Below are 27431 nucleotides of genomic sequence, written 5' to 3'. Positions count from 1 at the left end.
CACTGCTCTGAGCGCGTGGCTGGAGGGGGTTCTGTTGTTCCCCCCACTTTACAGATGAGGAAACCTAGGCACAGAGAGACTCGCTGACTTTTGTGGCCGTACACTGGAAATGAATTTAGGTGCTCCCTCCTTTCAGAGGGACACTGAGGCCCTAGTCGTGTGACCACAGCCATGATGCAGCAGCCCTGGCCTCCTTTCCAGTCCTCTCCACCTTCTCTTTCTTCTTCCTTTTTAAGTGTCTATATTGAGATGTAGGTTACACACAATAGATGGGTCCATTTAGAGTACACGATCCCATTCATTTTGACAGATCTAAACACCCCCGCCTCAGATCAAGATTCCGGACATCATCACAGAACACTTCCACCACTGGACAGTGGTGGGAACTTCCCTCCCTCCCCCCACCACACACAGAAGCTGTGATGTGCACTACTTTGCACTTTCTAGAATCTCGCATAAAGGGAATCACGCAGTATGTGACCTTTTGCAAAGGCCTCTTTCCTTCAGCGTGTCCTGGGGACGCATCTACGTTGCTGCATGTGCCAGGGCCCGTCCCCTCTCAGCAGCAGGCAGGTTCCTTCGCCGGGATGTGTCACAGTTTGGTTATTCAGTCAGTCCTGTCCCCCTGACCGCCCTGAATCACAGAACCGCGGGGCCTCTGAGCATGCGTGCAGGGAGCACCAAGGCCGTGTTTACCCAACCCCGCCCTTGCATCGCTGGTATCCAGCCCTTGGCTCCACAGGGCAGCTGCCCAGCCCCTGCTTACATACTTCCAGTGATGGGGAACTCATTTCCTTAGGAGACAGTCTCTCCCATCCTCGGGCACCTGGGCCTATTGTAGAACCCCAGCTCATTTCAGCCCCAGTCTACCCCCCTAGCTTGTCCTCGCTGAGGTCCTGGTTCTTTTTTTTTTTTTTTTTAAGTTTTTATTTATTTATTAATGAGAGACACAGAGTGAGAGGCAGAGAGAGACACAAGTAAGGGACAAGCAGACCCCATGCAGGAAGCCCGATGTGGGACTCGATCCCAGGTCTCCAGGATCACGCCCTGAGCCAAAGGCAGATGCTCAACCACTGAGCCACCCGGGCTGCCCTGAGGTCCTGGTTCTGAGGCCACTCAGGTCAGCACACTCCCTCCTCACCACAAGCCTGAGGATTTGGGAGGCCCAGCCTCCACCCAGCCACGTGCTGGTAAATGTTTAACTTCTCCTTCTAGTTCGGTTATCTTTGCTGGGATGTAATCTTCTGTGATATGAAGGATATATTTATCCAATGTCCTGTGAATGGATCTGTGTGAGGTTTGCAAAGCTTGCTTTACAAACAGCTCTGCTATGATACATGCGGACTCCTGGAGCTGGTGTGTGAGGTTTCCTTAGACATGCAGCCACAGAGCTAGAGGCCACGTCCACCTTTTCCCCCAAGAGAGCAAGGAGTCATGCTTCAGGGGTGCTCAGGATCCACACTTGGCCTAGTAGGCTTTACACTTTGTTCAACCTCGTGGATGTGAACTGGCATCTCATGCTGGTTTTAATTTATGTTAACTTACTTCTGGTGCCATCGAGCATCTTTGCAAGTATTTATTGGATATTTGTGTGTCCTGTTCCCTTAACTGCCTCTTCATATTTTTTTGGTCCATTCCTCCATTCTTTTATATTTCTTTGGAGGAAGTTCTTTGTATACTCTGATTCCCAAACTTAAACTGCCAAGTGCATTGCATATCTTTTTTTCCAGTCTTGGAGGTGTCTTTTCAGTAGTCATGACTTTTCAACAGTTTTTATTTGAATGTAGTCTCCTGTAAACCTCTTCTCTGGTGACATTGCTTATGGAGTGAGTCGTAAGAAATCCTTCTCTAGGTACTCCCATTTCATAAAGACGTCTTCCTGTGTTTTCTTCTAAAGTTTTTAAAATTTGGGGGTGCCTGGGTGGCTCAGTTGGTTAGGTGTCTGCCTTCAGCTCAGGTCATGATCTCAGGGTCCTAGGATCCAGCCCCACATCAGCTCCCTGCTCAGCAGAGGAGTCTGCTTCTCCCTCTCCCTCTCCCCACCTCGTTCTCTCTCTCTCTCTCTCTCTCTCTCTCTCAAATAAATAAAATCTTTAAAAAAAATAAATAAAGCTTTTAAAGTTTTGTTTTTCATGTTCAAGTCTTTACACACTTGGGATGGATTTTAGGATATGATGAGATATGGATGTAACTGTGTTGTTTCCATGACCAACTGTTCTGGCACAATTGGCTGAGGCACCCTGCCTGCCTTTCCCCAGGGAGCCGCAGCTCGCCCACCTGTCTCCTGGCAGGTGTCTGCCCGGGTGTGAGTCTGCTCCTAGCTCCTCTGCCTGTTGGCCTATTTGTCATCCCTGAAGCCAGCATGACACTGCCTTAATTACCGAAATCCTATGCTAGGTCTTTATGTCTGGCAGGGTAAAAATTCTTCTCTCTTGAACTTTTTTCAAAATGGTTATCACTGACCATTTGCTCTTTCATATAAATTTCGGAATAAGCTTGTCAAGTTCTGGGAAGAACTATGTCAGGATTCTAATTAGAATTTGGTTCAATTTATAGAGGAATTTGGGAAGAATTGACATCTTTGTAATATTGAGTCTTCCTACCCATTAACATGTTATATTTCCTCTTTATATCTTTCAATAAAGTTTTATAATTTCCCCCCAGAAAGGTCATGCACATTTTTGCATGAGATTTATTCCTTGATACCTTATTAGTTTCACTGGCATCGTAACGAACACCTTTTAAAATTGCATTTTCTGTTTGTTGCTTCTATGCAGGAAAAATGTCAAATTTTGCATATTGGACTTATATATATATTATACTTATATATATGGCCATATGGATAGAAATTCTTATTATAATTTATCTGGAGATTTTGCTACTAGCAAGTCTAAGACTGTCTTTGTAGATAGCCTTCATTTGTGGAACAGGACAGTTTTACTCCTTCCTGCTAAGCCTTACAATATTCATTCCTTGGGTTGTCTGGAGCCCCCACCACAGTGTTGAATAGAATGAGTGATGATGGGTGTCTCTGTTTCATTTCTGATTTCTAAAAGTGTGCTTCTATCTTTTCACCATTAAAGATGATGTGGGCTCCTGGCAGATATTCTTATCAGTTCAAGAAGTCTCCCTGCTATTGTTAGTAACAGCAGTTTTGTTCTGTTTTTATCACAAGTGTTTAATTTTATCGAATGCTTTCTTTTCCCTGTGTCTATGGAGATGTGAATAACACTAATCCACTTTGCTAGTGTTCAACTACCCGTGCATTCCTGCATGAACCCAACTTAGTCACTCTGGGGAGTGCTGCTGGCGGTCCCTCACTAGCCACTCTCTGTTCCTTCTTTTTAGTAACAGAGCTGCAGGGCTTGCAGCCCCACCACAGGCTCACCCAGTTCAAAACCAAATTTCTCAGTGTCCCTTGCAGCGATATGTGTCCTTATGATTAAGTGTGGCAGAGGAGGGCACACAGGGAATTAATGTGGGCAATTTCTGAGTCATCATCTCCTTGAAGGTTTAAACCCTTTGTCCTGTCCATCTTTTTTGCCCCTCTCCCCACTGGCTATGAAATAGAAATGCTGGTGCAATCCTGGACAGGTGGGGGATGGTAGATGGAAGTGGCTCACTCTGGACTTGAGACAGAAATACACTGTGCTGGGTCGCCTCGGTGGCTCAGCGGTGGAGACCTTGGCTCAGGTCGGGACCCCTGGGTCCTGGGATTGAGTCCCCGCATCAGGCTTCCCGCAAGGAGCCTGCTTCTCCCTCTGCCTGTGTCTCTGATGAATAAATAATTTTTTTAAAAAAAGAAAAGAAATACACCATGCCTTCTTTCAAGCCCTGTGCTTTATCAACTTTTTGTTATCACAGCTTAAACTGCACCCTTAGGAATGCAGTCGGGATGATTGTCTTGTGTATGTAGCTGACTTCAAACTGTCAATATGGGGTGGGGGTGGGGCCCCTGTTCATGGGTACGATTGGACATTATGTTCCTCCTTTTCTCATACTGTCTTTTGCGGGCAGGGGGAGGGAATCAAGGTTGTGCTAGTTTCACTAGAAGAGTTTAGTGACCTTATCTCTTTTTCTTTTTTTAAAAAAACATTTATTTATTTACTTATTTATTTGTTTATTTATTTATTTGAAGGGGGAGGGGCAGAGGGAAAGGGAGAGAAATCCCCAAGCAGACTCCCAGGCACCCCCTGACATTATCTCTTTTTCTATTTTTAAAGGAATTTGAATAATATGAAATTGTCTCTACCTTGAATATCTTGTACCATTAACAAAGCCATATGGGGGCACCTGGGGGGGCTCAGTTGGCTAAGTGTGGGCCTTTTTTTTTTGTTTGGGTTCTCAAACTTATTGATAGAAAGCTCTTCATAGTATTCTATAACTTTTAACATCTCCTTTTAAATTTCTGTTACAGCTCTTCTTTTCATCCTATATTGATTATTTTGTTTCCAAACTTTGTTATGAATTGGTCCTCAGATTTGTTAGTTTGACTGAGCTTTTCAAAGAACCAACTTTTGGCCGTTTTAACCCTATCATACAATTTTTCCTCACTTAACTAATTTCTGTTCTTACCTTTATTTTTTTCCTTTGGGTTTATTGCATTGTTGTTATTTTACTTCTCAATTTTGAATGCTTGGTCCAGGAATTTTCAGCCTTCTTATGCTCCTAATAGCAACTTTTTATGGCTATAAATTTTCCTCAAATACAACTTTAGCTGCAGCCTACCATTTTTTCTTAGTTGTGGCAAAATATAAATAATATCTGTCACAACCTACAACTTTGATATGTAACATTTTATTATGTTTTAGTTCTACATATCTTAAGATTTTCATTCTGATTTTCTTTTTGATCATTGAGTTATTTGAAAGTGTGTTAATTTTCAAATGTTGGAGGAAGGAATCGTCTTTTTGCTACCGTTTTCTTAGTGATATTGTCAAAGAACATGGACTGCATCACACCAATACTTTTAAATTTGTTGAGACTTGCTTGTGAGCTAGTACGAGGCTCATATTTCCATAAATATGTAGATAAGCAGTGTTCTCTATATGTCTAATAAACCAAAGGTATTAACTGCCCTGGTCAAATCTTTTATATCATTATAAATTGTTTTCATTTTCTTGCTTGATCTATCAGCTACTGGAAAGGTATGTCAGTTCTTCCACCGTGATGGTAAATTTGTCAATTCTCCTTGTAATTCTCTCATTTTTTCTTTTTCCTTTTTTAAGATTTTATTTACTCATGAGAGACACAGAGAGAGAGAGGCAGATACACAGGCAGAGGGAGAAGCAGGCCCCATGCAGGGAACCCGACAGGGGACTCATTCCTGGGTCTCCAGGATCAGGCCCTGGGCTGAAGGTGGCGCTAAACCACTGAGCCACTGGGCTGTCCTCACTTTTTCTTTTTCCTTTATAAATCTTTAGGCTATATTACTATCATATGCATAAAACTCTAGAATTACTTTATCTTACTAAAAATATGTAAACTTTTATTAAAATAGCAGCCAGCATTTTTAAAGACTTTATTATATTTATTATGTTATATTTTAAGCTAGCACTTAAAAATTATTATAGAAATAAAAACTTTAAAAAAAAAAAAAAAACCATGAGGAAACCCCTGGGAGGTGGAGGTGCCCTTGGTGTCTCTGGCAGGCCCCCTGGAGGCATCCTGGGAAGCCATTTGGGTGGAGGTCCACTCTGCCTTGGATCAGCTACAAGTTCAGTGTCACAACCAAGACAAGTGACCAAAGAGACATGGCCAGTTCTAAGAGCAGCCCCCAGGGGCTGGAGTCTGGTCCCCAGCCTGGCAGGGTCCTCCCAGAGTGACTCGGCTCTGGGGTCAAATTACTGAAGGTGGATTCAGACAGAAGCTGATGATTATTCCCCACCACCAGATGCATCCACCTGCAACCCAACTCCCTGGGCCACTGGTCAGTTCGAGCCATCTCCTTCCTTCCTGGTAGAGGAACCATATTTGAGGCTAACAGCTCCATAGGGCAAATTCCAGATTCAAGGAGGGGATTTTTCCCATGAAGCCCTAGATGCAGAGTGCAGACCCCTCTCTTCATTAGGGCTTTTCTTCTGCCCCAGACACACCTAGAGACCCAGCACAGCCAGGCTCCCATTGTCCCCTGCCTGAACCTCAGGGAGCACTCCCAGGCCACCCTCCTCCAATGGATGGATGCACGGAGTGACTCCTTCTGGTTCCTCTGCAGGCACACTCTGCTGCTCTACTTCATACACCTGCTCCTAGTACACTGTCTTGGCCTTTCTCTTCACACCCTCGGGGCCGCCCCAGCCACTCCAGGGCTCCCATCGTCATTCCAGAGACCTGCTGGAGATGCCCTCAACCGATCTCAGACACCCATCAGCCTCTCCAACTCAACATCTCCCCCCCATCCTCCTCCCAGGATAACACAACCATCCCGCTCCCCAACCTGGGATCTAGACAGCAAACCTCTTTAAGTTTATTGGTTATAATTTAATATTTTCATATTACTTTTAAATGAGTAATACATTCACCTGGCCCCAAATTCAAAAGCTACAAAAGAGCTTATTATGATAAGTCACCCTCCTGACCCACCGCCCAGCCACCCAGTCCTTCCTAGAAGGTCACTTCCATTGCCATTTTCGCGTGTGTCCTTCCTGGGATCTTCAAGCAGAAAAAAAAAACAATAAAAGCATTCTTCACTTCCTTTCTCTTACCCCAAAAAGGAGCCCAGGATGCCCAGTGTGCTGCACTTTGCTGGTTTCCATTTACTGTGTACCTTGAAGTTTGTTCCGAATTTGGTTCAGAAAGAGCTTCCTGCTTCATTGTTGCAGGTGAATCCCATTGTTCGTCCTGAGTTATTCTGATTAGTTCCGATGAAAGGACAGGTAGGGGCAGCCCGGGTGGCTCATCGGTTTAGCACATGAGCCTTCAGCCCAGGGCCTGATCCTGGAGACCCTGGATCGAGCCCCACGTTGAGCCCCACATCGAGCCCCACATCGAGCCCCACATCGAGCCCCACGTCGGGCTCCCTGCATGGAGCCTGCTTCTCCCTCTGCCTGTGTCTCTGCCTCTCTCTCTCTGTGTCTCTCATAAATAAATAAGATCTTTAAAAAAAAGGAAAAAAGAAAGGACAGGTAGGTTCCCCCCCACCTTTTGCTCCTCCTGCCTCGTGGCCTGTACAACAGTGCACTTGCACAGTTCCCCCAGGTGCGAGTATCTGAAGGCCCCTCCCTTGGGGAGGGCTGCTGGGTGACAGGGGCATCCTTTGTGCCAAATACCCTCCATGGGGGCTGTACCCCTTCACCCTCCCACCAGCAGCGCCCCGAGAGCTCCTCTCCCACATTCCCAGCACAGGCTTTCAGACGACTTTCTTATTTCTGATGCTCCAGGACAAAAACAGCTATACTGCAATGGAGCGTTCATTTGCATTTCTTTTAGTATGAGTGAGCATTTTTCCAGAGGGTTAAAAGCCATTTGTATTTCCCTTTTCTGTGAACTGTGTTTTCATACCCTAGCTCATTTTCTTCTTTGGCGTTGGGGCTTTTCATTGATTTCCATATTAGGGAAATTAGCTCTCCCTCCATCGCCGGAGTCGTGTTTTCCCAGCTCCATCACTGGCTTCACTAAATAGTGATTTGAACCATGGAGATTTTTTTTTCATCTTGATATTGTTCAGTTCATTAGGCTTTTCTTTTATGGCGTCTAGGTTCTTTGTGATTCTCAGAAAGGCCCTGCCACTCTGAAATCACATTTTAAGAAACGTTCTTCTATGGTTTCTGTGCACCGTGTTATAGTTTACCTTTTTACATTTGGTTATTTGCTACATCTCTACAGAGCAAATGCTATTTTTTTTCCCAGATGGCTACTCATCGAGCAGAGCCATTTACCAAACAGTGAGCAGCTACCTTGACCTCCCATAAGTTTGCTCATGCATTTGAATACTCCTCTGATGGGGCATTGTTTGCTCAGTCCCAGCACCCAGCACCAGGCCCCTGCAGGGCCCTGCCGTTCTTCCCTCCTATTGTTTCTCCACTTGGGGTCCCACTTTCTACCCATAGCTTTAGTTTAATTCTGTTTTGTTTTAAAGATTTTATTTATTCATTCATGAGAGACACAGAGACAGGCAGAGACACAGGCAAAGGGAGACACAGGTTCCCTGCAGAAAGCCCGATGTGAAAAGCCTGGATCGAGTCCCAGGACCCCAGAGTCACACCCTGAGCCAAAGGCAGATGCTCAACCACTGAGCCACCCAGGTGCTGCGCCCTCCCACCCCTCTCCTCCACAGCTTTAGTTAAGAATGCAGATAGGTGAGTGCAGGTGCTGGGGGCTGTGGGAGGAAGGCCAGGAGCTATCCCAACTGGTAATGGGATCATGTTGGCCCTTGGGGAGGCTCACTCTGATTCAAGGAAGGAAGGTCCCCATGTTTGTCCCCACCCCCACTCTTTTGTCCCTCCACCAGGCCCAGACCGGACCGTTGGTAGGTCTTCAGAGCCACACTCAGTCTGGCCTCGCACCTGCCATTCCCTCCACCCAAAATCCCCGCCCTCCCCCTCTACCTGACCAAATCCTGTTTCTCCTCCAAGACTGAGCATTGGGTGTCCCCGCTGGAGCCCCGCACCCTCTGCTTACCTCCCCACACCTCAGTCCTTCTCACGGAAAGGCAGGAGCAGAGAGCTCAACCGCAGCCTGCCCGGTAGCCTTCAGGCAGGCACATAAAGGGCACAGAACAAGCCAAAGTAGGGACACACCTTTGCCCTGGACAGACAGACTCTAGGAGTCTGGGGGCAACTTCTCCATGCCATGCAGTGCATCCTCCCCATCTTGTCCAAGCATGGGTCTTGGGTTTTGATTCTCAAAGTCTCCTTCCTCCTCCAAGTACCCCCAGGCCATTAAACCCTTTGGCTCCTGCCTTTCTCCTTGTGCCCTGGCCTTGGATGCCAGCCCTCTGGTCCTGCTGGCTCCACTGCTGGGTGGGCCAGGGGACTCGGATGCTGAGCAGGGAGGGGAAGACACCTGCAATCTCCGGGGGCGCGGCTCCGGGGAGGATGGCCTCCTGCCTGCGAGCCCCTGGGCCCTTTTCGGAACACACACCAGGCATCATGCAGCCCGTATTTAACAAACTAGTCCTGGGTGCTAGGCCCTCGGGGAAATGGCAGTGGGCAAAGCCAAGTCCCTGCCCCCCCGGGGAAGGTCACATGCTGGTAGGGACCCAGACAAGACACAGGTTAATGCATACAGTGGTAATACAGGTGGTGAAAGTGCCGCAAAAAGCTAACAGGGGAGGCGGAGGAGAAGAGAGACGGAGAAGGGAAGCAGTCAATGGGATTAGAAGCCAGACTGCGCTCTGCAAAGACGGGGAAGGGTACTGCGGGCGGAAGGACCCGCCAGGGGCAGAAGCGGGGAGGCGCTGGGCGTTTACAGGGGCGGCAAGAAGGCGGGCACCAGCAGAGGGGCTGGGGGCCTGGAGGCCCGGTGACCACTGCGCCCTCCTGCCCTGAGCCGAGAAACCCCATCCGCATCGAGAAGGCGCCCCCTGGCGGCCGCCTGAGGACTAGACCCCAGTGGGACAAGGGCGGGGGGGGGGGGGGGGGGGGAGCCTGCGCTCACCGCCCTGCCCTGTCCAGGCCGGGAGCACCGAGAGCAGGGAGGTGGTGTGGAGGGTAGGACAGCGGACATGGGGGGGGGGGGGGCGGACCTCGGGTATCTTCTGTCGGTCCACGGGATTTGCTGATGCAGTCAACGGTGGCGCCAGTTCGATTCCTAGCGACCGCGAAGACAGACGTGTCCTTTAACCAGGAAGGAGCGACTGGGAGGAGAGAGTTTGCAGTGTCAGGAATCAGGGTTTCCATTGAGAAGCCTTTTATTTATTTTTATTTTTATGATTTTATTTATTTATTCATGAAAGACACAAGAGAGAGGCACATACACAGGCAGAGGGAGAAGCAGGCTCCCTGCGAGGGGCCCGATGTGGGACTCCATCCCAGGACCCCGGGATCACGCCCTGAGCCAAAGGCAGAGGCTCAAGGGCTGAGTCACCCAGGCGCCTCTGTTGAGAAGCCTTTTAGACAAGGGCATGTCAAGTGCACAGTCGCAGGATGAGTCTGGAGCAAGGGGAAAGATCCGGGATGGACATAAGCTGGAGTTGTCCCGAGGCAGTTGTACTCAAAGTGGCAGGAGGTCACCCAGGGGAGGAGTGCCCCTCAAGACAGGCAGGACCACCCAACGGCCCTCCTCGGGGCTGCCTCCTTCTCTGCCTTGGGCTGCATGAGCCGAGGCTCCCTCCCATTGCCAGCCTCCCCATCCAGACAGAGGAACTGGGAGGGATTAGGAGAGAAGAAAGCCCCTTCTACCACCTACCTGGGGCCTCTCTGTGTCCCCCTCCAGACTTTTCTGGCCCTGCCCCCAGCCACGTGCCCAGGGCCTCCTCCCCCTGAGCCCCCAGCCAGCAGCCCGTTCTTAGATCCCTCATCCTGCAGGAGCTACCCAGACCACCCTGATGTCTTCCTTCCTTGTCCTTGTCTCCACACACCTGACTGGCCCCCACCCAGGAGCCTAGACCTCCTGACCCACCCCATCCCCCTCCGTGGACGCCACCAAAGGCTCAGCAAGGCCCCAGGCGCTCAGCAATCCCCTTACCAAGCCTCCAGTGCTTTCCTTCACACACACACACCACCCTCCCCTGACCCCATGCTGGAAGCCCCGACCTCTCCTTCAGGAAAACATGGTTTCAGCTTCCACCCCATCCAAACCCATCCTGAGACGGCCCTGTCCTCCAGCACTGGCCTGCCCCTCCCTGGAGGCACCTTTGTGCTCACAGCCTCCCCCCCTTGGCCCCTGCCTCCTTGGCTACAGCGGCTCCTCCACGTGCACAGCTGCCAGGAGCAGCACGTACACCTTCCAGACCCACACAGTGGATCTAGCTGGTGCAGTTGCCTTGGTGTCCCAAACCACAGTTGGAAGGGACCCAGGAAAAACGGTGCTCTGAGCCCTCCAGGCTCCTGTATTCATGGGAGCACAGCAGAGCGGGAAGGGCAGAAAGCCAGTGAGCCAAGCCATAGCTTCATCTCAGGCCCCCTGCTCCCAGATTCTCTGCATCACCTGCTGGGGGGCTCCTGACCCACTCTGAAGTACGTTTGATGCGCTCACCTTGCATTGCTTTGGGCTCCTTTGCCCAACGGGGCCCAGCTGACTCTCAATTGCAGGTAACAGAAACCCAGCAGCGGAGGCCTGAACAGGCAGGGGTTTATCCCCTTGTTCAGCAAGATGCCAGGAGGAGGCAGCCGAGGCCTGGAGCCACAGCCTTGTGAAGCCATCAGGAACTCAGACTCATCCTGTTTTTTGTCCCCACCATCCTTAGCTCTTATCCTGCATCTCAGGCTTGCTGTCTTGGCTGCAAGATGGTGGCTCCCGGCCTCATACCCACATGCCAAGAGGCAGGAAAGGGGAAGGGAAGGGGGGCCCAAATAGCATTCTCCCAATGAGCATCTCCTTCTATTTGGGAAGGGACCCCCTCCCCAGGGACTTCCTCATTGGTCAGAATCAGATGGCCACTTTGATCACAAAGGACACTGGGAAATAATTTAGCTTTCCAAATTCTATAGGAGAGGAAAAAAATTGGGAGACAAACTGAAAATAGGTGTTGAGGGAGCCAATTTTTAATATTTGACACAGAATTCATTGGCTTATGGAAGCAAGTTGTCCAGGCTTCAGGCATTGGCAGATCCAGAAGCTCCATAGGATATCATCCAGACTCAATCTCCTGCTCTCCATCTGTCACTTACTTCCTGTCAGGATCCCTCTGGTGGCACTAGCAGCTCCAGATTTGCATCATCCTCATGCCTGGAAATCACAGCTGAAAGGAGTTTGGTTTTCCTAGTTGTTCCAGCAAAAATCCCAGGATTGAATCCCATTGGCCTTATGTTGGTTGCAGGTCCACCCTTGAGCCAATCACCGCAGCAAGGAAATGGAATATTATATTAGCTGGATCTCTGTATTGCCTTCTCCTTCCCGGATCTAGGGATGGAGTCAGCCTCGTCAATCACATGGACTGGAAGTGAAGGTGTGGTGGTCCCAAAAGACACTCTGAATCTGATACCAGATAAGCATCAATGACAAATGCCTCTAACTCCCTCCGTGGCCTTCCCTGAGTAGTCTCCTCTGGTCCTTCTACCTCTCTGACATCATCCTCAGCTCTGGGCCCTTCTTGCAGCATGGACCCCACAGTGCTGGTTTCTGTGAGGATCTGAACTCAATTGTCTAAAGCCTCCACGAACATGCACATGCAGTCCTACGACCTCCTGGTCACCCGGATACATGTCAATGACACCCAGATACATTTCTCCTAACTAGATCTTGCTGTGGAGCTCAAGACCCATTCAGTGAACCAATTTTTTAATATTTGCCACAGCCAGAAATACACATAACATCAAATTTCCCATCCTACCCATTTTATGCAGACAGTTCAGTGGTATTCGATATAGTCATGATGTTGAACAACCAGCAATGCCATCTGTCCCCAAAGCTCTTTTCACCCTGTAAAACTGGAACTCTGTCCTCATTAAACACTAACTCCTTACCCCCTGCTCCCCCAGCCCCCGGCCCTCACCCTCCTATTTTCTGCCTCCCTGATTTTGGCCACTCTAAATACCTCATATAAGCGGAATCATACGGTGTTTGTCTTTTTGTGGCTTACTTCATGAGCATAATGAACTCAGGGTCCATCCACGTTGTTGCATATGGTGGAATTTCCTTCCTTCTTAAGCCTGAATAATAATCCAGTGTAAGGAGGTGGCACACGTGCTTATCCATTCATCTGTAAAGGGCACGTGTGGCGTTTCCACGTTGTAACTACTGTGGATGATCCTGCTGTGAACACGGGTTTACAATATCTCTTCAGGACCTTGCTTTCCATTCTTTTGGGTGTGTCCCCAGAAGTGACTGCTAGTGAATTGCTAGATCATCTGGTAATTCTATATTTCATTATTTGAGGAGCCACCATACTGTTTCCCACAGCACTGGCGCCAATTTACCTTCCAGCCCAAGGTGCCCACGGGTTCCAATTTCTCCACATCGTCACCAACACTTCTTTGTGGCTTGTTTGTTTACTAAAAATTATCCTAACGGGTGTGAGCTGATATCCCATTGGAGTTTGGATTGGCATCTCTCTCGTGATGAATGACGTTGAGCATCCTTTCATGTGCTCCTTGGCCATCTGTATGTCTTCTCTGGAGAAAGATCTATTCAAGGCCTTGCCCATTTTTTAATCAAGCTTGGGTTTTGTTTTAAGTAGGCTCCATGCCAAGCATGGAGCCCAATATGGGGCTTGAACTCATGACCCTGAGATGGAGACCTGAGCTGAGATGCTTAACCAACTGAGCCACCAAGGTGCCCTTGCTTTTTTATTTTCAGAGTTTGGGAATTTCTCCGTATGTTCTGGATGTTAATCTCTCATCAGATGTATGATTTGTAAATATATTCTCACATTCTGTGGGTTGCCTTTTTACTCTGATGGTGAATTTTACACACAAAATTTTAAATTTTCATAGCTCGCTCAGGATGGGCAGCCAAGATGCAAATGCAGACCACCTAACTGCAAAATGCAGGTTCTTAACCATGGACAGATGGACAGGTGATGAAGGGATGGATGGTAGAAGATGGAGGGAGGTTGGGAGAGAGGACAAAGGAACAGTTGGGGGGATTCCATGAGAGGCCTTCTCAAACTCCAGCTGCAGCCCAGCCACTCCCCACCTGCCCACCCCACCCCCCAACAGGGCTAGGCAAGGGGGAGGCAGGTAAGGCATCAACTCAGGCCCAGAATCTTTTTTTCTTTTTTTTTAAGATTTTATTTATTGATTTGAGAGGGAGAGAGAGAGACAGAGAGAGTGCACATGAGCAGGGGAAGGAAGAAGCAGACTCTTCCCCAAAGGGAGCCTGATGTGGGTTTCATCCCAGAACCCCGGGATCATGACCTGAGCAGACACTTAACTAACACTTAACTTCAGACACTAACCTCAGAATCTAAGAGAAAGCCAAAACTTCACGAATCAAGATAAATAATAATTTGTGATAGTTTTATAAATCAAAATCAAAGCAATAAATCATGATGGGAAAAATATCTACCACTTAAATAAAGATAGGATGTGAACCAGCCCTGGTGTGACCTCACCCACCTCACTGTGGTCCAGGCCCTACTTACCAACCCAGAACCTTCCTGCCGCCCCCCCCCACCACCACCACCACTTCACCCCCACCGTTGCCCCAAGGCCAGTAATGGAGAGTCAGGAGGAATGGAGTGAGGACCGGGTTGCCAGGCTCTGCTCAGCCTCCAGTCCCGCCACAGTCCCCGCCCCAGGACTCCCCCACCCCCGCCCCCAGGGAATCTCAGGCTGTGGCTTCTCTGAGTGGCATCCCTGCCGCCACCACAGGGAGGAGCCCGCGGGCTGCCTTTGGTCTCTGAGGGAACCCGAGGAAGGGGGTGACCTAGGGGACTGACCCTCCAGTGCCCCCATCCCACCCCATCCTACCCCACCTCCGTCTGGCTCCTCCTCCCGGCCCAGGCTCCCTGGAGCTGAGGACCCAAGCCAGGCCCTTCCAATGCCCGCTTCACACCTATCCTCATGGGAGGTGCTGTCATTATTCCCGGTTTTGTAAGAAAGGAAACGGAGCCCAGAGAGGGAGAGGGCATGCATTCTGGGCATGTCTGAGGGTTGAGGGAATGAACGGTCCCATCCTGCAGAGTTAGAGACCAAGCTGAGCGTGGCCAAGTGATCAGCTCCCATCGCACGGCCAAGAGACACAAAGCCAGGGGCAAGGCTGGCTTTACCTGAGCATAAGCCCCCTGCTCTTTCTGTGCCATCCTGTGCTCTCAGGCTACCCAATGTGACCCCCACCTGTGAGGCCCCATGTCCTGATCTCAAAATACAATCAGGTCAAAATAGAAGGTTCTAGCAGGTGGGCTTCAGGAGTCTTTTGTCCCTCCCACCTCGGTACTGACTTTGGGCAAGTTACATCCCACATCTGTGCCAAGGCTGTGTCGGGACCCTGGGGACCTGGGACCACACGGAGAAACCAGAGTGGCCTCCTCCCAGGGTAGCTGAGGGGAATAGAAAGGACAATAGGAAAAGGGAAGGAAAAGGAGGCCTCGGGGTGCTCAGGTCCCCGGCCTCCCGCTCCTGCCATGGTTTTCTCTTCATTAAGGGACAGACCTCAGAAGATCCCTGAGGACTTTCCAGCAGGACGTTTGGGGACTTGGGTCACAAGCTCACTGCCACCCCAGGCTGCTCTGTTTCACCCAACACCTGGATACCTAAGGTTACCTGATGACCGGGGTCGCCCCCCAATATGGGGATGGCCAACCACAGGGCGAGCGTGAGGACCCAAGCTCCACACTTCCAGCCTGGCTGGAAACTGCTGCCAGACTCTGCTCTCACTTCCTGGGGATGCACAGGGAGGGAGTGTCACCACCTCTGACACAGGTTAGCGGCGGGGAAGATGCTCGGACTCCAACCTGCTAGGTGGCTGCCTTTCAGTTGAATGGCATTGGACTGTTGCGGGCCATCATAAGTTGGGGATCCATAGGCCCCTCAAGCTGAGGCGGGAGATCCCTGACCCCCACCCCAGCTAGTATTCATTCAGCAAAACCTACCTTAGCACCAGGCCAGACAGCACAGGCCAGTCGGATAGACCCGGCCTCATCCTTCATAGAGTTATGCTCTAGTGATGAAAACAAATTTTGAGCAAGTGATTAGAGTGATGGGTTCTAGGATTCCGGTAGAGTGTGCAGGAGCCATGAGCACTCAGGTTAGGACACAGTGCCCAGAGAAAGCACAGTTTTCTGTGCCAAGGCCTAAAGCACTGGTAGGAGCTGGCCAGAGACAGTGAGGAAAAAGAGTAAGTCAGGGTGCAAGAAGTGGCATCTACAAAGGCCCTGGGGCATTAGAGAACATGGGCCGATCAAGACAAGGAAGGATGGTCCGTGGCGCTGTAGCATAGGGCAAAGGGCAGAGTGGTGGGCAGCAGTCAGCCTCCAGGGAAACTCGCAGCTCATGCTCCGGAGTCTCAATGCCATCTGGAGGGTGGGGGGAAGCCCCAGATGGTTTTTAAGCAGAAGAGTGATGTGACCAGTTGGCTTTCAAAGCAGGAAGTCCCAGGGAGCCCCATCACTGCCCCAGGGTAGGGGAGGGGCCAGATTCTGGATGGCGTGGCAACTGATAGACCAGGCCTGCAACCCAGGAGGTGTAGCTGGGGAGCCCCGGCCTTTCCCCAGGCCTCTGTATCCATGAACGTGACCCTGGGAGCTGAAGAGATGACCCCAAAATGGCAGAAAGGGGACCCATGAGAACATGAGTCAACAGAGCATTTTGTTCAAGTCTATAATGACATTTTTTCTGCAAAAAAAAAAAAAAAAGAGTCTCCACAGTAGACCGAACCTACTATAAGTTTAAATCCTCAAGTATCAGATTTCAATCTTTGAAGGACAGACAAAAACTCTAGAGGAGTGGCCTCCAAAATAACTAGAACTGATGTCCCAGAAATATGACTCAAACTTAACCACAAGAACACAAAAGTCAGAACCAAACTCTGGGCCGGAATCCCTGCGTGTTGGCAGCAGCCCCTCGGAGCCTCTGTTTCCTGGTCGGTAAGGCAGGCAGTGGAGATGCCCGCTCGGGCCAGGGGAACCTTCTGGTCTTTCCCTTGAGGCCCGAGCCCCCCTCCTCGGGACTCTCATCCCCTCCTGCCAGCAGCCCTTCCAGCCACAGACGCCCGAGTCTCTGGCGACTTAACCCCAGTAGAGTTGCTCCTTCTTAAAAACACCCTGCCCACCCCATCCCTGCTCCAGTGGACTCTACTTTTTTATCTTTTCTCGACATCCCTTCTCTCTGCCTCTACTTCCTCAACTCCTCCTGCCTGTGGCCCCTGCCCCACCACCTCCCACCCCAAGCTGCTAATGCACTGGGTGCTCAGAGACCTTCACTTCCCCAACACCCACCAGAGGCACTGCTGACCACTTCTTCAAAGGCCCTCATCTTGGGGTCTCGGACCATGCCCGGCTTCCTTCTGGGCCTCCCTCTGCTCCCTCCTTTCCGCAACCAGCCTTGTGGCAGCATTTCCCTCCAAGGCCCCACAGGCTAACACCCAGCAGCCCCCTCCATTCCACCTCCCTGACTGGGGGAGCCCACCTCCCACCTACATGCTCCAAATGCCAAGTGTCCTGTCTCCCAGGATTCCTTGCATCCTGATGTGAGGTCCAGGTTGACCTGCCTGGACCAAATGGGATGATTAGAGCCCTGGTGGGTGTGGCCAAACAGGTAGAGACACCTGAAACCATCAAAGCCATCTGGCAAACCCGAAGGAAGCAGAGTGCGGGGAGACATGGACCTCGGCTCCATTCCACCCCACAACACAGCCCCCGAGGCCCCCTGGAGGCTTCTGCTTCTTCCAGGCCCCACTCCAGGGAGACTTCAAGGAGGATGGAACCTGGGGCCGCCTTCTGTGTGCACACGACATGCATGTATACATATGCTTCATATGCAGTAGTGTATTCTGGTCCCCAGAAGAAACTACAGTCCCAACCCCAACCCGAAACTCCTGTGTTGGAAAGGAGAAGTAGGGGGTGGAGGCCTGGGAAGAGGAGTCAAGGGAGGAAGAGACCTCTGAGCCCTTGTTCATGCTGTTCCTTCAACCTAGAACACCTCCCATCACCCCCTTCTCTGAAGCACAAACTCCTGCTTGACCTTCCAGAGGATTCTTTCCTTTCTTGAACAAATACCCAAGACTCTGGATGGGCACTCCTGCTCTGGGAAGCCCTCAGTGAATGGGTTCCGAGCGCCTCGAGCCCCAGGCTTGCCACTGAGTGTTGCTGGTGGCTGTTGAGTTTTCTGTCCCCACCACCAAACACACTAGGCTGCATTCAGGAACTCCTGGCCACCTACTCAGTGTGAAAAGATGACTCTCACCTAACATCTCCCCTTCCTTCAAAATTCTACCTCCCGAGTCCCATGCTCATACTGAACCATTTGGGGATCCTGAAGACACACACATCTCCAGCACAGGGGGGCAGGTCCTCAGATGCCTGCACTGGGCATCACACCTAGATGCCAGCTGGCTCTATATCCCATATGCCCCTGCACCATGAACACTGGGCCACGACCCTTTACAGGTTTTGCTTTTGCAACCTCCTCCTCCACACAAAAGAGGGAGGCATTCTTATCTCCCCTTTGCCAATAAGGAAGCCGACTCACAGGGTAAAGTCATGTGCCCAGGCCACACGAGTAGGGCTGGATCTGAGTCCAAGTCTCAGATGAACAGAGAAAATGCAAAGAAGATTCAAATAACCCCAGTTCCCACAACCCAGCAACAATATATCTGTTAACATTTTGGTGGACATCCTTCCCTCCTGTGTTTATAGCTGAGGCATCAAACGAGTGAGCCATGAGCCAGATCCACCCATTTTGTTGGCTTTCACCTCGCTGTGCAGCTCAGCATTTTGCATTTTGCAATTAAAAAAAAAGACTTGAAAAAAAAAAGACTTGATTATTAATATCACACACAAATGTGTAAATCCAGTGATCCCTTTGAAACAGAGATCTGACCATCCCTGGCTCTTGTCTTTTCAAGGCAACAGTCAGCTGGCCACTTCACACGGGGCAAGCCTCTCCACTTTGCCACAAGCACCCCCCCCCCATTTCCTGTTATGCCTGCAAGGAGGTCCCTGTCCCTCATTTAGCTTACCTGACCCCCGTCAGGCTGACAGCTTCTGCTCTAGGCATCTACAAAGGCTAGCATTTATCCAAAACCTACAACACATCAAGCACCAGTCAAATGTACTTGACACAGGTTAACTTCTTTAATTCTCATAGTAATGATATGAAGTAGGCACTGTTATGCCCATTTTACAGATGAGGCAGCTGAGGATCGGTTGCTCAAGACCATGGTGAGAAAGCGGCAGCTCCGATCTCGGGATCGGAGCCTGGGGCTCCGATCTCGGGATCGGAGCCTGGGCAGTCTGGCTCCAGAGTCTGCCTCTGATCCCCGAACTATATGTAAAGACACGCACACTCAGCCCTAGGTTGAGGATCACATTCCATACCGATCTATATAGTCCAGGATCATCTGCAGCATAAAAACAAGAGTCACTAAAAAAATCAATATTTCCCCCCCAAAAAATAGCAAGAGTGGACATTTGTTGCTTTTATCCACCCAGTTATCTTTCCTTTAAGGAACTTCCCTCCTCCTGGCAGTTCTGGTGGGGCTGTTCCTCCGCTCTCACCTGCCTTTGGACCAGGAGGTGGGGCATGTGACCCAGGCCTGACCAATCACAGTGTTCCTCCCATAACGTAGCAGGGATTTGGTCCAGAGATGGGTACATGACCCAGGCCTAGCCAATCAGAGTCTTCCCCTGAGATTTTTTTTTTCTTTTGGTAGGCTGTCTTTCCAAAGGCAAAGGTGACCTGATATGAGACTGGTGCTGTCTGTGGCCAGGCTGGCCCTATGGAGAAAACTCATCTAAGCCAGAGAAAGAAACAGCTCAGCTAGACTGAAAGAATGGGCAAGAGGATGAGAGAGAGAGAGAAAGGGAGACATCTTAAGTCTCTGATACCCATATCCCCGAGGTCAACCACATCCCTGACTCTCCAGGAACTGAGCCAGTAAATCCCGGCTTAAGCTAGACTGAGTTATGTTTACTTAAAACCAAACGATGCTTGACTTCTACATCCTCATTATTTTCTTTAATGACTCACACTAGCCCCTCATCTGGACTCAGCATAATTTATTAACCGTTCAGTCCCTGATGGGTGTTTGACTCTACCCAAATTCCCCTGTTACCAATCATGTGCTTATCCTTTTCCAAGTGTGTGCAATTATCTCATGAGATGCAGTTTCTAGACATGAACTTGAGTATCACAATATGATCAGATGCCCTTGACCTCCATCCCTGCCTTTGGCTTACAAGTCGTGGACTGTCCCCCAGCTTCCCCCATTCCTCTGTGCCACAGGCTCCCAGTAAGTCTTGCAGCCAAACCTGGACAAGGAGTGATGGGGGACTAGGGGACATCAAGCATGTTTGTAAAGGCCCCTCCAGAGTCCCACTTGCAGCTGGGGTCTCACAGGCCAGAGCCTCAGTGGTCCCAAGATTCAGGGGCATTCCATCTGCCAGGCAGAGGCTCCCTTCCAGTTCCGAGTCATGAAAAAAATTAGAAATCAGAGAAAATTATGAAAGTGAGGGACTTCAGAGATGATTCATCCCAGACACACACCGTGCCCACCGCCTGCCACATCCCAACCATCCCAGATGACTCCATCACATACCCCACAAAGGTCAGGATCTTTGTCTCTCTTGGGTGGGTGCCAAGAATAGCATGTGGAATGTAGTGAATGTACACACATATACTGGATGAAGGGATGAAGGGAGGGAGGGAGGGAGGGAGGGAGGGAGGGAGGGAGGGATGGCTGGAGGGGTGGAGGAATGGAGGGAGGGGTGGAGGGATGGAGGGATGGAGGGAAGGATGGCTCTAGCTGTGCAGCCAAAGGCAGGTTCTTTAATACTTACTCTATTAAAACCCTCTCTCTCCAGGTCTCCGTTATCCCACATGTAAATGAGGTCATTGAATTAGACCAGCCCTAAGCTCCTGCAAGCTCTCTTGCTCTCAAACCAACTGTGACCAACACAGATGAGGAATACTGAGCTTTTGGGGCACAGAAAGCATCATCTACATGGTTTTACTACAATGGAATTCAAGTGCTGGACCTTTCCTACCTCTCCCCTGAGAGGTGGGCAGGCCATTAAACTTCTTTCTAAATGTTTGAAGTCACGCTTGCATAAGTTCAGAGTGCAAATGAAGTCAGGCAGCACAGAGCTTGAATCCGAGCTTGCTTCTTCCTGGCTGTGTGACCTTGAGCAAGTAACTTACCCTCTCTGAACTCAATTTGCACGTCTATTAAACAGGGATAGTAATACACTTTGTTGGGTTGTGGAAAAGATTAAGAAAAGATTAAATGAGAGGATTGGCAGCACTTAGAACAGTGCCTGGCATGTAGTGAGCACTCCATAAATGATGGTTGTTGGTGGTGGTTGTCTAAAGTCCCCTATGTCGGGGGACTACCGTGTGTTGTCCCATAACCAACTGTGGACCAACTATGGACCTCCACGTAGCTCACATGGAAGAAGCAGAGCCTCATTTCAGGAAAAAGGGCTGATCCCAGGCCAGAAAGAGCCTCAGGAAGAGGCCTTTAAGGGGAGCCCTTCCCATCTTCATCCCTCTTCCTACCTGAAATTCAGGCACAATGGCTGGAAATCAGGCAGCCACTTTGAACCATGAGGAGACCTTGAGGATAGAGGTAAAAAATTAGAGGGAGCCTGGATGCCCGATTCTCAGGCTTCTGTGAGAACAGCCCTATATTCCCTACCTCAGGCTTCATTCTCATAAGAGGTAAATATACCTCTAATTTCTTTAACCCATTGTTATTTGGGTTTTCTATTTCACATAAAGAAACTGAATTCAGTCTGCCCCCATTTTGCAGATGACAAAAAACAAGTGTCAGATGGGAGAAATTCTCACAGCTAGCCAGCACTGAGTTGGGGTTTGAATCAAGGTCTCTACAGTTCCCCTGCTATTGATTCTACCCACTGCCACCCACAATGGTCCCTCCCTCCCAGACTACCTGCACACAAGCTGTTAGACGTGACCAGGGCTAGAGGGACAGAGGGAAGGGTGATGCAATCATAGAAGGCTTCACGGAGAAAGTGGCATTGGAGTTGAGTCTTAAAGAATGAGTTAGTAATAATAACTGAACCATTTGACCAGCCCTTCAGACAGAACGGGAAGCCCCAGATGCCAGCCTGTGGTCCCGGGCAAAGTACATCCATTGGGCCTGGCAGCAGCATTAGAACACATTTCAAGGGCCCCCAAGACCATCCTCAGGTTCAGTGATTCACCTGGAGGACTCACAGAACTCAGCCCACAGCCTTACCTACAACTATGATCTGTTACAGCAAAAGGGTACAAACAAACCCAGTCAAAGCACCTGGGGTGAGGTCCACAGGAAACCCGGCGTGGGTGTCCAAGGGATCCTCTCCTGCTGGAGTCACGCAGGAGCCACTAAGCCCTCCAGTAGCAAAATGTGCAAATGCATGTGAGATGCTGTCAACCAGGGAAGCTCAGCAGAGACTCAATGCCCAGGGTTCTTTATTGGGAGCTAGTCATGGACGCACCCTCTGTCCAACACACTGCACACTTCCAGAAACCCAAGTTCCCAGACCCGAGGCGAAGGCCAAACCTGCAAACAGGCTTTGAAAAGGATCACCATCCCAGTCCTGCTGGGTCAACTTTTCTGCACAGGGAATGACACCTTCCTCCCCATTTCTGTTTTTGAAGTGACCCGGGAAATGGGCTGTTGTGCCTCAGACCTAAATGTGTAGAGAAAAATCTATTTCCTCTGGAGACCACTTCAACAGATTTCCTAGAGAATGACCTTGAGTTATGCAAGAGCTCAAGGGCAGGAGGGGGGCTGCTTCCAAGAGTCCTGAGAGCACAAGCCTGGCCGTAGGATGGCCACTAATCCAAGTTGGTCAAGCATGTTCCAGAAATGAGCCTCAGTTTTCACTTCAATGACATGAAGGCATTGGATTTCACCTGTACTGGTGAGCTTGTGCTGCATAACAAACCACCACCCCCCAATTGGTAGCTTAAAACAGCAAACTTCTATTATTTCTCACAGCTCCATGGGACAGCCATATGGGTTGGACTCCACTTAGTGGTTCTTCTCTGGGTGTTCCCTGGACTCACTCATGAGGCTGCAACAGGACACAGTCAGGACAGCTGGGCTTTTCTCCGTGTGGCCTCCCACCCTCCAGCAGGCTAGCCCAGGCCGGTTCTCACAGCAGCTGGGCAGGCAGGTGGCCAGAGACAGACACAGCCCAGTCCAGATTCAATGGGAAGAGAAATAGACTCCACCTCTTGATGGGAGGAGGGGCAGCGTAACCATGCAAAGGGGTGTGCACACAGGGAAGGGTGGAAAGTGTAGCCAACTTTGGCATCAACCATACTACTTCTCCTATGTTCCTTTTATTCATTCACTCATTCATTCATTGCTTTTACCAGACATGAAGACATGGAGGTGACCTTGTCCTCATGGGGCCTCCAGACTGGTAGGGAAACAGACGAATAAATCCATATGTGACACACAGTTACACCGAGTGAGCATTTTTTTATAGATATTTCTTTACACAACACTTTTTTCCACAAAGAAATTGGATCAACCTGCTGGAAAAGGCACAAGAATTAAATTGGGAATTTTAACCAGAAAGAACACTGAAACCAAAAGGAAAAGAAGATAGTGTTCATTAAGCACCCACTATGTCCCAAGCATCTTATGCACATTCTTTCCACCCCCTTTTCTATAACCCTGAAGTGAGGATTATTATTCCCCCTTTAAAAATATTTTTTATTTATTTATTAGAGACAGAGAGAGCACAAGAGTTGGGGGCAGGGGGGTAGCCAGAGAGGGTTAGTAGCCTCCCCACTGAGCAGGAAGCCCAATGCAGGGCTCAATCTCCAGGACTCTGTGATCATGACCTGAGCCAAAGGCAGCTGCTTAACTGATTGAGCCCCGAGGCACCCCTCTTATTCCCCTTTTATAGGTAAGCAAACTGAGGCTGGTTGCAGATAAGTGACCTTGTTGGAGTTCTCACAGGACCCGAGTGGCAGAGCTGAGAGCCACACAGCTGAGTCTGGCCCCAAAGTTCATGTGCTACAGTGGAACAGTTGTAAAGGAGCTTCGGATTTGACTATGAGTTTCCTAGCAGCCTGGGGGAAAAGAGAAACTAAACATACTGCCAATTGGTCACTAGACAGGAAAGAGCCTGGTATGTCATCAAAGGGAAGCAAAGCCTTTCCTAGCACTGAATCCATTTTCCTTTTCCCAAGGCTGAGGAGATGGAAGAGAGCTTGTAGGGCAGAATCTTTGGGGCCCCGCTGTCCAAGGGTGACCCTTTAGCTGACATCTGGGGACGTTGCTAAGTAAATGCCCGATGTCCCCTGGAGAAGGCTGTGTCCCCCAGCAGCCATCATTCTCTGCACGCGTGTGTGCGCATGTGCGCCCGTGGTGTGCCACTCTGTCTCACTTTCTCTTTTTATCCCCCCAATCCCTCCCTTTGTTTGTCTCCATTGTCTCTAAATCTCCCTAGCCCGCACCCAAAAATGCAGAGTCCCTGCTACACGAAACTCTGCCAGTTTTAGGAAGTGCTGTTTTGTCAAGAGCCTACACACCAGATCCTAGCAGACAGGACTTCCTCCCCACACGGGCTGGGCGGGGCGACCCGGAAGGGGCCTGATGTAGCTGAGGTGACACCTCTCTGCCTGGCCAGCTCGAGCAGCAGCTGGCTCAGCGGGCGACAGGAGCACAGGCCACTGTTCCTCAGGGCCTCAGAATGGACTTGTGCCACCCAGGTAAGCACCTGGGGCCAACCTCTCTGGGCCTCAGTTTCCTCTTCTGTAAGATGGGGACAATTGTGCTTGCTTCGCAGGACCCTGGGAGGAATCAATATGTAAATAGATATAAGGTGGGAAAGGCAGAAGCATGCAATGAATGTTTATGAGCTCAGGCTGGGGGCCAAGCTGTGCTCCAGGAGCTGGGAGTGCAGTGAACAAAGCAGGCCCTGTCCCTGCTCCCATGAGCTCACACTCTAGCGGGGGAGACTGTCAGGAAAGGTATTAATGTAATATGTCAGGAGGTGACAAGCAGGAGGAAGAACAGTCAAGGAGGGTAAGGATGATGGAGAGGGTGCTGGAGAAGGCCTCAGAAGGAGGCACCATTTGGGCAGAGACCTGGAGGGGAGAGGGAGTGATCTATATGGGTTTCTGGGGAAGGAATATTCCAGGGGGAAGGGACAGCAGTGCAAGAGCTGAGGAAGATAATGTTGGTGACAATGGCTGTCTGGGTGGCACAAGGGTCCTCAAGCTCCTGTCTGGCCTTTGAGGGTGGGGAGGCCGAGGGCACGCCTAGAGCGCTGGTGGAGGCCAGGGAGGAGCAGCGGAGACCCTCCCCAGTGAACAGGAGCATGTCCGGGGGAAAGAGGAGAGGTGTCTACGCAGCTGGTAGGGGAGACAACAGGATCCTGCTGCGTTTCTGCAAGGCAGGGAGAAGAAGGACAAAGCCTCTGTGCCCTGCAACCAGAATATCCCAGCATTGCCTGGAGATCCGGGAGACAAGGCTGCCGGGTGCTGTCCAGTCCCCGAGCTTCAGATGGCATCCACCCCGTTAGCAAGAGAACCCTTTCTTCCAACAAAACCGAAGGCAGAGCCGTGTGACCCCCGCCCCCTGGCCTCCCTGGCTCCGCGGGCTCTGGGGAACACACAGAACCACCCATCCCTTCAACCCCGTTTGGGCTTTTGGTGGCAGGTGGCTCACAGACTGGACAGGCTCCGTGATATGTCATAGGTGGTGACCAGAAGGCAAGAGGGGACCCAGTGAGGAGAAGCACCTGGCTCCAGGTCACTCGCCAGATGGGAGGTGATAGGAGACACTGAAGTCACGGAGCCCACACTGCCTGTCTTCCCACCGTTATTACTTTGCTCTCATAGCCCGAGGTCCTTCAGAACAGGGAGGGTTGTCTCCATAAAGAGGAAACGGAGGTGAAGTGGACGAGAGGGCTGACTTGCCTGTTAGTGGCCAGGGACGTGAACCTGAGAGGAAAGAGAGCAGGGGTCAGCCCGGGCTGTGGGAGGCGCCGGGAGACCAAGAAGGTGGGCTGCCGCTTTGCTTTAGGCTGGCCCTGGGTGGGAGTGGGTTGAGGAAGGTCAATGGAGGCGGTCTGCTGGGAGATTTGAGATCTCCATGGATTGGGTCATTCATTCATTCATTCACTCATGCTGCAAACAGTCCTCCGGTGTGCAGGTCCTGTGCTGGCTGAGAGGTGCTAGGACAGTGGGGACCCAGCTGTGGGGGGAGCTGCTGGTCCAGGATGCAGGGGAAGGGGGAGACAGATCCTGCAGACAATGACCCAGGGCAGATGAGGAAGCGACTTCTTCCACCTGGGGGGGGACAAGCTGAGAAAACTTCCTGGAGGAGTCAGAGGGAGGGAAGGAAGGTCATCCCCCATTGTCCAGAGTGGGTCTTAATCAAAGCTCCTCCCCAGCCAGGTGACTTCCCTCTCTGAGCTCAGATTCATCATCCATAAGTCCCTCTCCACCCCCAGCCTGAGCTGGGAAAGTGGGGAATGAGGGGGGGTGGGACTCACCCCACCTGGCTGGGGGCCCAGCTCTGCACCAACCCACCAGTGGTCATGATGGGCCTTTTATCCTCTGTGGGCTCTGCTTCCTCACCTCTGCTGTAGACAGGTTGGGGCCGGGCTCCCCCAGGACAACCTGGCCTCCTCCAGCTTGTCTTGCCGAGAAGCAGATCAAGCCCCCTCCCCCAGGGCCTGCTGGGAAGCTGAGAGGTCCAGGCAGCAAAGCCCCTACGTGACCAAAGACAACAACTTGGGGTTGGTGTAGCGAGGCTAGGGTGCAGTTAAAAATAGAGACAGCTTGGCTCTGGGGGTGGGGAGGAAGCCACACAGGCGCCCACAGAGCCTCAGGGGCTGGGGCGGAGCTGCTCCGCCAGACACCCCCTCCTGCCTGGGTGCCCCTCACACGGAGACTCTGAGGCGCCTCTGCCCCCTGGGGGGGGCCCCAGGAGAGCACCCTCCTCTCGCCCTGGAAAGCGGAAGCAAGGCCAGCTGTCCTGGAAGCCAAGCTGCAAGCAGAATGATTTCTAAAAATATGATGGGAAAGAGGAAGGACAAAGGGGAAGCAGGGAGGAGTTGGGGAGGTGGTCGGGGTGGGCCCCCGGGCACTCCCCGCAGCCTGGGCACGGGTGCAGAGGGCAACCACAGCCTGCAGCAGGCGTGGGCTCAGTCATCCAAAAGTGGCCCTTGTGAGGCCTGAAAATCAGAGTCAAGCTGAGGAGTCAAGAGAGTTCATGGTGGTGGCTATTGTCCTTCTCATGTCATTATTGTTTGTGTTTTATCACTATTGTCATCAAAACCCATTCTCACTGGTTTGGGGTGGTATCTTATTGTGGTTTTGATTTGTATTTCCCCGATGGCAAGTGATGCAGAGCATTGGGGTGACTGGGTGACAGGCACTTGATGGGCACTTGATGGGATGAGCACTGGATGTTATACTATATTTGGCAAATCAAACTTCAATAAAAACAAATAGGAAAAAAAAAAAAAAAAACACCTCCCCTGAGCTGCTCCAGGGCTTGAAACGCCAGCATCGCCCGGCTGGGAATCAGAAATGGCCCTCTCACTCTATGTCCCTGTCACCCTCCACTCACTCTGTGTCCTTGGCACCCTCCCCAAACCATCTGGACCCTCTGCACTGAAATGCGGAGGAACCCCAGCTTTGAGACAGGTGAAGGGGCCAAAGGCCCCACGCTCCACAGGACAGTTGCAACAG

The 27431-nt window shown here is 50.8% G+C and overlaps 1 protein-coding gene across 1 annotated transcript in view; it reads left to right on the top strand.

The window, feature by feature from the left end:
* Positions 1–24235: 24235 nt before the first annotated feature.
* CYTH4 (cytohesin 4) overlaps positions 24236–27431 on the top strand; it is a 30489-nt gene continuing 27293 nt past the window's right edge. Inside the window, exon 1 of the mRNA XM_026010994.2 lies at positions 24236–24437. Within this exon, the coding sequence (XP_025866779.1) occupies positions 24419–24437 (19 nt within the window). The 5' untranslated portion in view covers positions 24236–24418. The remainder of the gene's footprint in view (positions 24438–27431) is intronic.

Source organism: Vulpes vulpes, unplaced genomic scaffold, assembly GCF_048418805.1.
Source record: "Vulpes vulpes isolate BD-2025 unplaced genomic scaffold, VulVul3 u000000695, whole genome shotgun sequence".
Lineage (NCBI taxonomy): Eukaryota > Metazoa > Chordata > Mammalia > Carnivora > Canidae > Vulpes > Vulpes vulpes.
The sequence above is the reverse complement of the archived record's forward strand: the minus strand, read 5'-3'. Positions and strand labels throughout refer to the sequence as shown.